This window comes from Eutrema salsugineum, unplaced genomic scaffold, assembly GCF_000478725.1.
Source record: "Eutrema salsugineum unplaced genomic scaffold, Eutsalg1_0 scaffold_2, whole genome shotgun sequence".
In the NCBI taxonomy this organism is placed as follows: Eukaryota; Viridiplantae; Streptophyta; class Magnoliopsida; order Brassicales; family Brassicaceae; genus Eutrema; species Eutrema salsugineum.
Genome location: NW_006256829.1, coordinates 11,262,546 through 11,275,697, shown reverse-complemented (window position 1 = coordinate 11,275,697; position 13,152 = coordinate 11,262,546). Strand labels below are relative to the sequence as shown.

General features: G+C 45.5%; 3 protein-coding genes across 3 annotated transcripts in view; all 3 read left to right on the top strand.

The window, feature by feature from the left end:
* The first annotated feature begins 2,821 nt into the window (after window positions 1-2,821).
* LOC112086482 lies at window positions 2,822-4,510 on the top strand. Its single transcript, XM_024155436.1, has one exon. The coding sequence runs from the start codon at window positions 2,822-2,824 to the stop codon at window positions 4,508-4,510; it is 1,689 nt and encodes a 562-aa protein (XP_024011204.1).
* Window positions 4,511-5,347: 837 nt separating this feature from the next.
* On the top strand, window positions 5,348-7,875 carry LOC112086481. Its single transcript, XM_024155435.1, has 2 exons — window positions 5,348-5,808; window positions 5,889-7,875. Exons 1-2 carry the CDS (start codon window positions 5,348-5,350, stop codon window positions 7,873-7,875), a joined length of 2,448 nt encoding a protein of 815 aa, XP_024011203.1.
* A 4,519-nt stretch (window positions 7,876-12,394) lies between these two features.
* The window catches only part of LOC18017563 (DNA-directed RNA polymerase subunit 7-like protein), a 1,640-nt gene continuing 882 nt past the window's right edge, over window positions 12,395-13,152 (top strand). The window contains exon 1 of the mRNA XM_006401558.2: window positions 12,395-12,486. The gene's annotated coding sequence lies outside the window, so the exon portion shown is untranslated. The remainder of the gene's footprint in view (window positions 12,487-13,152) is intronic.

The following is a 13,152-nucleotide window of genomic DNA, read 5'->3' as shown; positions in this document are numbered from 1 at the left end:
TGCGTTATCAAGAGTGACAACAACTGCTGGACTCAAAATTCTTAATGTTGGAACAAACAAATATGACAATGATATCTTAGATAACATTGTATACCAAGAAATTTTCAACAACATATGAAATTTTAACAATTACTTTAGTTCGTTCAAAATAAGAATATAAGTCACTTAATTGAGTTTGGAAGCTTACTTTCATTGGATTCTCTTTACTTCTTCTGCTCTACCAAATATGAAGCGAATCAAATCTTCTCTATTTACTCTCTCTCTCTCTCTCTCTCTCTCTCTCTCTCTCTCTCTCTCTCTCTCTCTCTCTCTCTCTCTCTCTCTCTCTCTCTCTCTCTCTCTCTCTTTGCCTTCTTCATTTGCATTATCATCACTATCAGTGATTGCCCATCTATGCAATCTCTCAGTACTTCGAAAACTCTTAACTCCGACAACATCGATGTCTCCGCCGTTTTAGTATTGCGACTTACTCTTTTTAATACTGCCCAATTATATTGTTTATTAATGATTTGGACTACTTTCAATTATTGGGCTTATTAAAAAAAAAAGACTTCCCCAACTAGAAAAACCCATAATAGCTGTTTTTGTTTTTAATTTTCACTTGCTTTCTATAAGAACTATATTGGTCCTTATTTAACTCAAAAATAACGTATCTAGCCATAATTTAAATTAAGATATTAAAAATATAGAACATTAAAAAAAAGAGGTATGAGAAACACAGACAATATGTGATTTAATAAGCCAGAATAATAATATTTGAAACAAATATTTAAAATTCAAACAGAAATTACTAATGAATTAAACCCGTGCAACGCACGGGTCCTAATCTAGTATATATATATACGGGCTAACCTGTTAGTTTAACTGTCTCAAATCATCTGAATATCTTACATGTTTTAATAAATTAACTCATGGACCTTAAATATATATATATGTATATATATAACTCTAATCAGCTCGATCATATTATTGTATAATATAAATATTTATTAATCTCAAAGATTTGATATTTTAGAATGATTGTTTATGATAAAATACGATAAAATATTTATTTACTATGCATTTTTATAAAAATATTATTTAAATTTAAAATTTAAAATTAAATCTTTTCTGTTTTTAAGAAATTCTAAAATATTAAAATTATTATCTAAATTTTCGTAATAAAATTTAGTTATAATTTTTTTGAATTTTTTTGAATTTAAATTAAATTGAATGCAAATTTTTGTAACTAAATTTAATTAAATTTTTAATAATTTGAAATTTAAATTAAAGATGACTTAGATTTTAGGAAATCTAAAAATATCTAAATTAATAACTAATTTTCGGAAATTAAATATAAAAATAAAATAAAATATTCTAAAAAAAACTTTGGGAGTGTTTAGATGCAAGCACAGTGCTTCTGTTTTAATAGAATAGATAGATGGTAACGAGGCTTCATCTCAATTGAGCCAGACAACTAAGGGAGATAAACCAAAGGCCCACCAACAGCCCACATCAACCAATGAGACAAATATAGCAACAGCTTAGCTACAGTGAAAAGTAGAACAAGCAACCGTACAGAAAAAGTAGTCTAGCATCTTCTATGTTTTGTATAAATAACAAGCTATGTAAAACCCTAAATCTATCTTGAAATGAGGTATCAAAGTTAAGAGCTTTCTCTGTTTTTGCCAAATCCACCATTTTTTTCTTTTTGCTTACATAATGTTGTAGGTGGGCTGAGCATAGCCCCCTTTTAGTAATTTCGTTCAGGCCCGTTAGCGAAGTGGAAGCCCAATAAGATCAAAGATCGACAGGCCCATGCGCGAAGAGTAAAACGAAGTCGTTCGCGGAGATGACCTTTTCGTATCAAAGGAACAGCTCGCCACCTCGACATGGATGGGACAGTTCGCCACCTCGACATGGATGGGACAGCTTGCCACGTCAATGAAGATGAAACAGCTCGCCAGCACGACGTTCTGATAGACGGTCGGTCAGGTCTATCTACCCGGCCGCCCAAGCTACCCTGACCGAGATGTAACCTAATTTGAACACTATAAATAGCCCTGTAACCTCATTTAATACGGGATCCGTAATCTGAAATAGAAACCAAAATACTCAATACTTGTGATCACTAACTCTTACTTCGCAAGATAACCTCGCTGAAACTACCTCGAAACATTCATATCGACCTCGCCTTTATTTAACAAGAATCTCCGAGCTCCACCTAGATATATTTATTAAAGTGACCTCGTGTGCGGATACAATACAACAATTGGCGCCTACCGTGGGGCTAAGAGATTTCTTTCTACGCAAAGAGGGGTTCGATAATGTCAGGAATTCAAATCAACGAGACAACTAGTTTGCCCATCTCAACTACAGCCAAGGAGGGACTTCACGCGTCACCGGTTAACAATCCAGAGACCTCGAATAGGCAATCACCAACGATGAATCCTGTGAAAAACGCAACCTCGCACCCAGAAACGCAGGACGTAAACCGAAGCACACCAGCTCCTGCTGACGTCGCAACATTATTTGCGACAATGATGGCTCGAATGGAAGAACTGAATCAACAGACAAGCGCTCGACTGAACGAGCTCGCCGCGGCACAACTTTCTTGTCAAGATCAAGTCAACATATTACACTCGTCAGAGACCCAAGCCCCAGAGAGACCAACCCAAGAAATTCAGCGCGTACAGCGCGCTTTATTCGGAGATTCACCCGCACCACCAACAACAGAAAACATCCAACCTCGAACTGCGATGAGGTGAACATCGGGGATCCCGAACACGAAACACGTCGGCTTCAGATAAGAAACTCACAGCAGGACGAAGAAATGCTCGAAATGAGGGCCAAATTGCGAGCCATGACCTCGCTTGTACATCAAGCAACTAGCTCGGCACCTAAGATCGACCGTGTGTTGAAAGAAAGCCAAAGCACACCGTTCACGACCCGAATCACCGATTTCCCGATAAGAACTCAAGTGAAGTTCAATCTCCCGACGTATACTGGCAACTCGGACCCAAGCCAATTCATGGCCGCATTCAGCATTCAAATGGGCCGAGCACGATTCACCCCCGAGAAGAAAGATGTAGGCTTTTGCCAACTGTTCGTCAAAAATCTCAGCGGTGCGGCCCTCGTCTGGTTCTCCAAGTTAAAGGTGAACTCGATTGACAGCTACCAAGCATTGTCGACTGCATTCCTCAAGAGGTACATGATGTATATCCAAGGCGCCGTTTCCAGTGCCGACCTCTACCAGATTAAACCAGGCGAAAAAGAATCCCTTCGGTCTTTCATCGGCAGGTTCAATGCGATTGTTTCTCGGATCACCGTGACTGACGAAGCATCGCTGCCCGCTCTTCGGAATGCCCTGCGAATCGATTCAAAGTTTCAGGACAGCCTCAAGTTCAGCAAACCCCGAACTCTCGAAGACGCGCTTCACCGTGCCACTTTATACATCGAGGACGAGGAAGAAAAAGAGATCGCGTCACCAGCAAAAGCAACGCCGAAGCAGCAACCCCACAAAGAAATCCCCAAACAAGATTATCAGGAACCTCGACAACACCTCGACAATAACTATCGAGGTGACAATCGCCGAGGAGCGACGTATAACATCAGCACTCCACAACAACAAAATCGCCAGTATCAAAACCAATCGAACACCTGGCAACGAGGAGATCGTGGGGAGGCACGACCTTTCTGCGACTATCACAACAAATACGGTCACCTAACTGCAATGTGTCGCGAACTACAGGCCTATTTGCTCGCCAAATATCGAAAGGGGGAGATCGCATTAGCAAACCAGCCCCAAAACGCCGCGCCGCGAAACAACGAAGCTCGACCAACGGCTCCCACCGAGCAACTTCCGCCTCCTCCCCCAACGAATGAGCGATTCAACGACGATCTCGCAAAGAGAGATCGAGGTAACCAACCTCGAGGTGACACTCCTCTGGCATCTCGAAAGAAGGTGTTCTTTATCATGGGAGGCCTATCAACGTGCAACGATTCCGTCAGGTCAATAAAAAAATACGGCCGACAGGTCATGCTCGCACAAAAATGGCAAGTCAAAAGTCCCAAGACCGCCAATAATGCTGCGATCACATTCACCGAGGCCGACACGGAAGGAGTCGACATGCCACACAACGATCCGCTTGTGGTCGAGCTGCGGATCGTAGATTGCAAAGTGTCTCGGATACTGGTTGATACAGGGAGCTCGGTCGACCTGATTTTCAAAGAAACGCTTGACAAAATGGAACTGGCGAACCATCACCTCAAGTCCTCGGTTAAGCCACTTACAGGATTCGACGGAGATACGGTCTACTCGATCGGGACGATCAGGCTCCCTGTTTACGCGGCAAAGACAACCCGCCTCGTCAAATTTGTCGTTCTAGAACGTAATTTTGGGAACGCCCTGGCTACAATCCATGAAGGCGGTGCCGTCGACCTATCATCAATGCCTCAAGTTCCCAACCGCGTTCGGGGTAAAAACCATTCGAGGCTCTCAGGAGATATCAAGACTCTGCTTCGCCGTTGAGCACAAGCTTCGATTCAAATCCATGATCCCAGCCAAGGTGTGTCTTACGATTTTACCCGTAACACAAGCCGATTTGCCAACCCAAGAAAGACCCAAGCAGGAGCTCGTCGTCCAAGTAAACATCGACGAAAGCGACCCCGAACGATGCTCAGGAATCGGGGCTGATCTAAAGGAGGAGATCAAGGTTGAGCTCGTACGAAATCTTCGCCGAAATGCATCGACATTTGCCTGGTCAGTAAGCGATATGTCTGGGATCGATCCCTCAATAACAAGTCATGAGCTCAACATCGATCCTACGTTTAAACCGATCAAGCAAAAACGGAGAAAGTTAGGTCCGGAAAAGGCGCAGGCTGTCAATGATGAGGTCGAACGTTTGTCGAAGGCTGGCTCGATCATCGAGGTCAAATATCCCGAATGGCTGGCAAACCCTGTTGTCGTCAAAAAGAAGAATGGCAAATGGCGAATCTACGTAGACTTCACCGATCTCAACAAAGCATGCCCCAAGGATAGTTTCCCCTTGCCGCATATCGATCAAATCGTCGAGGCAACTGCAGGCAACAAGCTCCTATCATTCATGGACGTCTTCTCCGGGTACAATCAGATCACGATGCATCCCGAGGATCGTGAAAAGACGTCCTTCATCACCGATCGAGGGACCTACTGTTATAAGGTAATGCCGTTCGGTTTAAAGAACGCGGGCGCAACGTACCAACGTCTAGTCAACCACATGTTCGCCGATCAGTTGGGACGAACGATGGAGGTTTACATCGACGACATGCTAGTAAAGTCACTCACCGCCGGTGATCACGTAGGCCATCTACAAGCTTGCTTCACCAGATGAAACTCAATCCGACTAAGTGTACCTTCGGGGTAACTTCCGGAGAATTCCTCGGCTACATCGTCACTAAGCAAGGAATCGAGGCAAATCCGAAGCAGATCGATGCTCTAATCAATCTCCCATCACCTCGCAACACTCGCGAGGTCCAACGTCTTACCGGCCGAATCGCGGCGCTTAATCGATTCATCTCGCGATCCACAGATAAGTGTCTCCCGTTCTATCAGCTCCTCCGAGGCAACAAGCGTTTCGAATCGGATAGCAAGTGTGAAGAAGCTTTCCAACAACTTAAGGAATACCTCGCCAGCCCACCAATTTTAGCAAAACCCGAAACAGGCGTAACCCTCTACCTTTACATCGCTGTGTCGAGCTCGGCGGTTAGCGGAATCTTAGTCAAAGAAGATCGAGGCGAGCAGAAAACGATTTTCTACGTTAGTAAAACTCTCGACGACGCAGAAAAACGGTATCCGACTTTGGAGAAACTCGCGCTCGCAGTCATCATGTCCGCCAGAAAGCTACGACCCTACTTTCAATCCCATTCAGTCGTCGTCTTGACCAATCAAACACTACGATACTGCACAGCCCGAGCCAGTCAGGTCGCATGGCAAAGTGGGCTGTCGAGCTGACGGAGTATGATATTGAGTATCGCAATAAGACAAGTGCCAAATCGCAGGTCCTCGCAGATTTTCTAGTAGAGCTTCCGCCAGAGCTAATCCAAACCGACTTACCTGATGAGAAGTGGTCCTTGTACGCCGACGGATCCTCCTCGTCCCAAGGCGCCGGCATTGGCATCCGACTAGAATCTCCGACGAAAGAGATATTGGAGCAATCGTTCCGGCTCGAATTTCCAGCCTCCAATAACGAAGCAGAGTACGAGGCTTTACTCGCAGGACTACGTCTAGCACAAGGAATCGGGGTCAAAAGAATCAACGCTTTCTGCGACTCCCAGGTTGCTAACCAGTACAGCGGCGACTACGACACTAGGAACGACCCGATGGATTTATATCTTAAAGCCATCAAGAGTATCACGGATCGCTTCGAATATTTCTCACTCACCAGAATTCCGAGAAGTGACAACACTTCGGCAGACGCACTGGCCGCTCTCGCTTCAACATCCGAGTCGCATCAATGGCGCATGATCCCGATCGAAAGCATCGATTCCCCCAGCATCGTCTTACCTCGAGGAATATGCGCAGTTCGCGAGGTCGAAGCAAACAAATTAGACGCCATAGAATTGCCTCCCCCCGAGGTCGTCGATGAGCCTGCTGAACAAGAACCAGCAACCGAAGACTATAGGATCCAAATCTTACTCTACATTACAGATGGCCAAGTCCCACCTGACCGATGGGCAGCGAGGCGTTTAAAAGTTCGAAGCGCCAAATACATTCAGTCACACGGCGACCTCTATCGTTGGAGCTCAACCGGCGCACTACTCAACTGTTTGCATGTTGAGGAGACGCTCGATGTCATGCGAGAAACACACGAAGGAGCGTGTGGAAATCACTCCAACGGTCGAGCTATCGCTCTAAAAATCAAGAACCACGACCATTTTTGGCCGACAATGCTTACCGATTGCGATCGATTCGTAGCTCGCAGCGAGCAATGCCAACGACATGTGCCACTGATCAACGCACCAGCCGAGCTTCTGGCTGCTTCCTCGCCACCTTATCCCTTTATGCGATGGGAAGTGGACATCGTGGGTCCACTTCCTCGATCCCGACAAAAACGATTCATGCTTATCATCACCGATTACTTCACGAAATGGGTCGAGGCCGAATATTACGCCAAAATTAAGGCAACCGATGTGAAGAACTTTGTTTGGAAGAACATCATCTTCCGCCACGGATTGCCTTACGAGATCGTCACCGATAATGGCCCCCAATTTATCTCCGATGTATTCGAGGATTTCTGTGCAAAATGGAAAATACGACTTAGCAAGTCAACACCGCGATACCCACAAGGAAACGAACAAGCCGAAGCAACCAACAAGACTATCCTCGACGGCATCAAAAAGAGACTCGAGGATAAGCAGGGCTTATGGGCAGACAAGTTAGACGGAGTCCTCTGGTCACATCGAACTACACCGCGCAGATCGATGAATAAAATCCCTTTCTCGTTGTCTCACGGCATGGAAGCCTTAGCTCCCGCCGAGGTCGGTCTACCAACCATACGCAGAACGATGTTGACACAAGACGATAAAAGGAACGGAAGAATGATGAAGGATAGCCTCGACATGCTCGAAGAGGAGCGAGATCACGCTCTGTTACGTATGCAAAATTATCAGCAGCAAATCTCACGATACTACAACAAACGCGTGAAAGGTAGGCACTTCGAAGCTGGCGTCCTCGTCCTTCGTAAGGTGTTCAAAAATACCGAAGAATACCGCGCCGGAAAACTGGGCGCAAAGTGGGAAGGCCCCTACCAAATCACCAACGTTGTAAAACCTGGCGTTTACGAGCTGATGACGATGGATGGCGAAATGATACCGCGATCGTGGAACTCGATGAACATTAAGCGGTATTACTACTAAAAAAAAAAGGACGCTCACCGAGCTATACTCGGTCGAGCTAGATCTCGAATGTGAACTACGATCGGCTTGATCCCAATTTTGTTTATACCTACTTTTACATCGACATCTTTACATCGACATCCTAGCTAGATGTTAGATCTTCTAATACGCATTTCCCTACAATGCAACCTCTTAGCAAATCCTAAGGAACGAAAACCTTACGATTGTAAGAGAATAAGCTGGGACTAGTCCCGCATCCTTTCTTAAATCACCCGAATAACTACGTCGAGATCATTCTCACTATTCGGACACGATTAATGAAATAAAACAGGGTAAGCCGAGTCATACCTCGCACCTATTATTCCCTTAAGCCGAGTCATACCTCGCACCTATTGTTCCCTTAAGCCGAGTTTCACCTTGCAATTATTGTTCCCTTAAGCCGAGTTTCATCTCGCACCTATCGTTCTATTTACCTCGCACTTATTTACCTCGCATCTCGTACCTCGCCTCCATTATTCTCTTAGGTCATATCTCGCGCCTATCATTCGAGGGTTTTGTTTAATTAGCTCAAGTTTCACCTCGTATCAAGCATTTCATCTCGAATCTATTGTCATTTAAATTGCGAGCTAATACTTAGTCGTTTTGTTTTGCTTAAGTATACCTCGTATTTATTCTCTCTTTATAATTCAAATCGCGAGCTGGTACTTTGAGAAAAAAGCATTGATTAATAAAAATAGGTCGGGTCCTTACAAACGAGGAAAAATAAAAAAAAAGTCAAAAGAAAAGAGGCAATAACAAATAAGAAAAAGGCAAGTAAGATCTATTCTTCAGGCTCATTGCCGCCCTCGTGGTTCTCTTTGTCCTCGGCATCATCTTGATCCGAACCACCGTCTGGAGTTTCAGGGTAAGGCGGAGGCAAGTCGCCTTCCTCAAGATCCGTGAAGCTGAGGTTCTCGAGCTTCTGTTCGCAGTCGCGCTTCGACGATTCCAGCTCAGCTCTCAACTCTGCTTCAGACATCTCCTTCAAGAGATCAAGGCACTCCAATGTACCTCGAGCCTGAACCACATCGAGCTTAACCTTCTCGATCGTCTCCTGTTGAGCAACCCGAATCCTCAGCCGATCGATGCGACCTGAATACTTTGCCTCAGCATCCACCCAAATCCGTGTCGTCTCCATCTCGATCCTCTCTTTAGCTTGTCGCTGTGCCTGGACGACCTCAGTGGCGATCGACTTCTCGACCAGGATCTTGGCCTCATTGACGATCTGCAAGTTGTTGACTAAATCCAGGTTCTCTTGCTTCATCGCCTCGATCTTGTCGGTTAGCTCTTTCACCCCTGCTTCGAGCTGCTCCGCCTTCCTTTTCATTGTCTGCCAATTGTCTTCGGTGAACTTTCGTTGCTCGATGGTGGCATCACGCTCTTTCACTGCCTTTTCGCCGGCAATCTGGGCATCCTTTAACCGAGCGGCACCATTCCGGAGCCAGCGCATGTATTGACCCCGTGCACGGTTGCAGCTCGCGATGAACTGAAAATAAAAACAGAAAAAATAAATCGGTCGAGCTCACAGATTAGTCCACCAATTAAAGCGTAAAGTGAAGATTCCAGAAGTACCTTGAAGCCGAAGCTCGCCATGTCTTTGAAAACCCCATCGGTACCAGGGGGGACCTCGGAGGTGGAGCCCCTTATCATCCCGAACAGCTCTGCGCATTTATCAACATTGTTGACAAACGGTTCGTTCGACTCGGGGTACTCGAACGAAAATCTCCAGTTAATCTCTTTGGCCTTGTCGTTACCAGGTGGATCAACCCTAGGCCGTTTGCTTGCAGCCTCCGCTCCAACTTGACCGCCATCGTCACCATCCCCGGAAGGTTTCTTCTTTTTCCTTTCGCCTTAGCCCCGGCGACCTCCTTCTTCTCGGCAAGGCGAGCAGCCTCGGCTTCCTCCCTCCGTTTCTTCTCTTCACTTCCTCTTCTTTTGCTTCTTCTCCTCGCGCCTTGCCGGCTGCGCGGCTTCGTCGGTTTCATCGTCTACTTGCCGAGTAGACACTTGGTCTTCAGCACTCTGAGCCTCGACCCCACCTTCATCGACAGACTCGAGGTTCACATCGTGTTGAGGAGCAACCTCGACCTCTTCTTGGGTCGGCACCGGATCCGTGCGTGCAGGCCGAGATGCAGAAGGACCCCGATCCTTACTCCCGCTCTTCTTGGCCTTCAGGCGTGCAGCGAGGCTGGGCGCGTTAACTTGAATTGGAGCCATTGCAATTGCTCTTTCCCGCAGGTTATTCTCCCTCCTCCAACTAGCTGAAACAAAAAATGTGTTAGGCGATGTCAATTACGGAAGAAACATCAAAAATATCCAGCTTACCGTTCGTGATGCGAGTGATGGCAGCCTCGACTCTTCGACGATGTATATCGGGCCAATGTTGTATCCCGACAGCCCTGATCTTCTAAAGATTTGCGTGATAGTTCTCCGGGAACGCTTCGAGCTGAACGTTTCGATCTGCGAAAGACGAAGAAACATTAATAAAAGACAAGGAATGACTCGAGATACGACCAAACTAGCGATCTACCGATGCTGTCGCTCCATTCGTTCCTAAAATTTCTGGAGGTGTCGACGACCAACTTCTCATCCACCTTCGCAAAAGGACGTCTCCCAGCTCGGCGTCCTGTTGATAGGGTAGACCAAAGGACAGTCTTTCCTCGCCTTTATTGTATACGTCCCCGGAATCGAGTTGTTTTTTTGGACGGTGGTCATTTCTTAAAAAAAACGCCAATCAACGTTGACACCGACCTCGCTCCCAAACAAAAGAACTGCAACCATGAACCTAATCCCCGCTGGAAGGATTTGCGAGAACGCAATACCTCGACGCTCTACATAGTCCGTCAGCAACCTCGGCAGAGGCACCCAAAGATGACAGAGACTGAACCACGCCTCGTAAAGCGTGACCCAGCCCTCCGGAGCATGCCACGACCGATCTTCAGGCCCTGGCGCCATCAGCTCGCCTCGAAAACCGTATCGTAACTGAAACTCCTCGAGGCGTTGAGCCGTCATCTGAGACGGAATGTTGACTAAGCGATTCTTGATGGCTCCTTTGCGCTTGGAACCTTTGCGTCGAGGTCTAGCTTCCTCATCTTGTTCTTCTTCCTCGCCCTGCTCATCTTCTTCCTCACCCCCTTCGTCGACCTCGTCCTCGACACTCTCTGTAGCCTCCCCATCACGTCGATATTCCTCAAAAGGAACTATCTGAAGATCCGCTTCACCTCGCGGAGACGCCCCATTAGAACGGACTCGATCCGCCAATTCAATCAATGGAGACTCTCCTCGATCCGATCGAGTGTCGGACCTCGAAGACACCTTAGGGGAAGAGCTAGCATTCCCAGAAGCTTCCTGTTCGGATCTAGAGCCAGACTCTAAGCTCGACTCGATACGCTGACCCCCCAAAGACATTACTCGATGTCGAATAACAATAAAAACAAAAATAACAAAAGGACGAGTTCTAGAGAGAGAAAGGAATTCTAGAGAGAAGGGAGAGCAAGATTACCTTTTGTAAACGGAGAAGAAAATGAGAAGAAGAGGAGGAGAGCAGAATATATAAGGAAGAAAAAAAGCGGTTACCGAGAAAAGTAATCATGATCCGGACGCTTTCCAGTACTTTGTTTAGTAGCGGATCCCACGCGCTTCCCGAAAATCACGCTTCCACTCGCGACTCTTCGCTGCCCAAGACAACCGTTGCTTTTTGCGACTTTTCGTTGCCCAAGACAACCGTTGCTTTTTGCGACTCTTCGCTGCCCAAGACGACCGTTGCTTTTAGCGACTCATCGCTTCCTAAGTATCACCTCGACTCCAAAGACTCCGCATCGATATCGAGGTCCAAAAAAAATGAAATTAAAGATTCTCCAGCTCGATGCGTTGAATATCGAAGTAATATCTACATCAACGGACTCGGGGGGGACAATTGTTGTAGGTGGGCTGAGCACAGCCCCCTTTTAGTAATTTCGTTCTGACCCGTTAGCGAAATGGAAGCCCAATAAGATCAAAGATCGACAGGTCCATGCGCGAAGAGTAAAACGAAGTCGTTCGGGAATATGACCTTTTCGTATCAAAGGAACAACTCGCCACCTCGACATGGATGGGACAGTTTGCCACTTCGACATGGATGGGACAGCTCGCCACGTCAATGAAGATAAAACAGCTCGCCAGCACGACGTTCTGATAGACGGTCGGTCAGGTCTATCTACCCGGCCGCCCAAGCTACCCTGACCGAGATGTAACCTAATTTGAACACTATAAATAGCCCTGTAACCTCATTTATTACGGGATTCGTAATCTGAAATAGAGACCAAAATACTCAATACTTGTGATCACTAACTCTTACTTCGCAAGATAACCTCGCTGAAACTACCTCGAAACATTCATATCGACCTCGCTTTTATTTAACAAGAATCTCCGAGCTCCACCTAGATATATTTACTAAAGTGATATCGTGTGCGGATACAATACAACACATAAGAGCCCATCATTTCAGAAACAAAGAGCTGAGTCCGTCAAAAAATTTATGCAGAGAGTAGAAATCTCTTCCGTACGACCCTTCGGCTCCTTTCCTCCAGTGAGATATCGAACTTTCTTTTCAAGGTTAGCTTTCCGCCTACAATTTTTTTTTTTTTTAATTCGAAATTCTCCTTTGTTTGGTTAAAGATTTCGTTACGCGTGTGAATTCGATGTTTCCGGTTTTTTCTGCCTAGGTTATGAAACTGGAACTTGTAGACACTCCGATGATTAACTGATCAGTAATATCATGAAGGAAGCACAAAAAAGAGTAGTTTTTTTAGTGATGAAAGGAATCGATTTGATATGGGTTTATCATCATTTTGAAAAAGAAAAAAAGAGGGAAAAAAAATCTCGACTTTAAATTTTGAATTTTTCGATGGTCGTTTGTCTGAAATGGCGTTATTCTCCGCCAATTTGTTGTTTATCAATCAGAAAGAGATTTCTCAATGATTTTGACATCAGACTGATACACATGTTTCTGTCGCTAGTTAGTCTTGTTGCTGCAGTTTCACTACTTTCTCTTTGGTTTAATGTAAATTAGCAGTTTCAGTTTTGAGTGTTTTTCTTTCATGGTTGCTTCCTTTGTACCAATCTAAGAATTGAGCTGATTAGTAACTCTTTTTTACCCTAACTTCTTTTTAACCATCATAATAAAATTTGGTAACTGTGGTTGCTCAACTTGATGGTTTCTTGCACTTTTACTGCTTGATTATCTTCATTAGTCAGATGGATTTTGCTAGGATATGCGAG

Excerpts from the sequence above, each read along its gene's own strand:
- LOC112086482 (XM_024155436.1), top strand. The coding sequence starts at position 2,822 with ATGAGGGCCAAATTGCGAGCCATGACCTCGCTTGTACATCAAGCAACT.
- LOC112086481 (XM_024155435.1), top strand. The coding sequence starts at position 5,348 with ATGAAACTCAATCCGACTAAGTGTACCTTCGGGGTAACTTCCGGAGAA. Across the intron at positions 5,809-5,888 it reads CTCGACGACGCAGAAAAACG|TCGTCGTCTTGACCAATCAA; the intron begins GTATCCGACTTT and ends AATCCCATTCAG.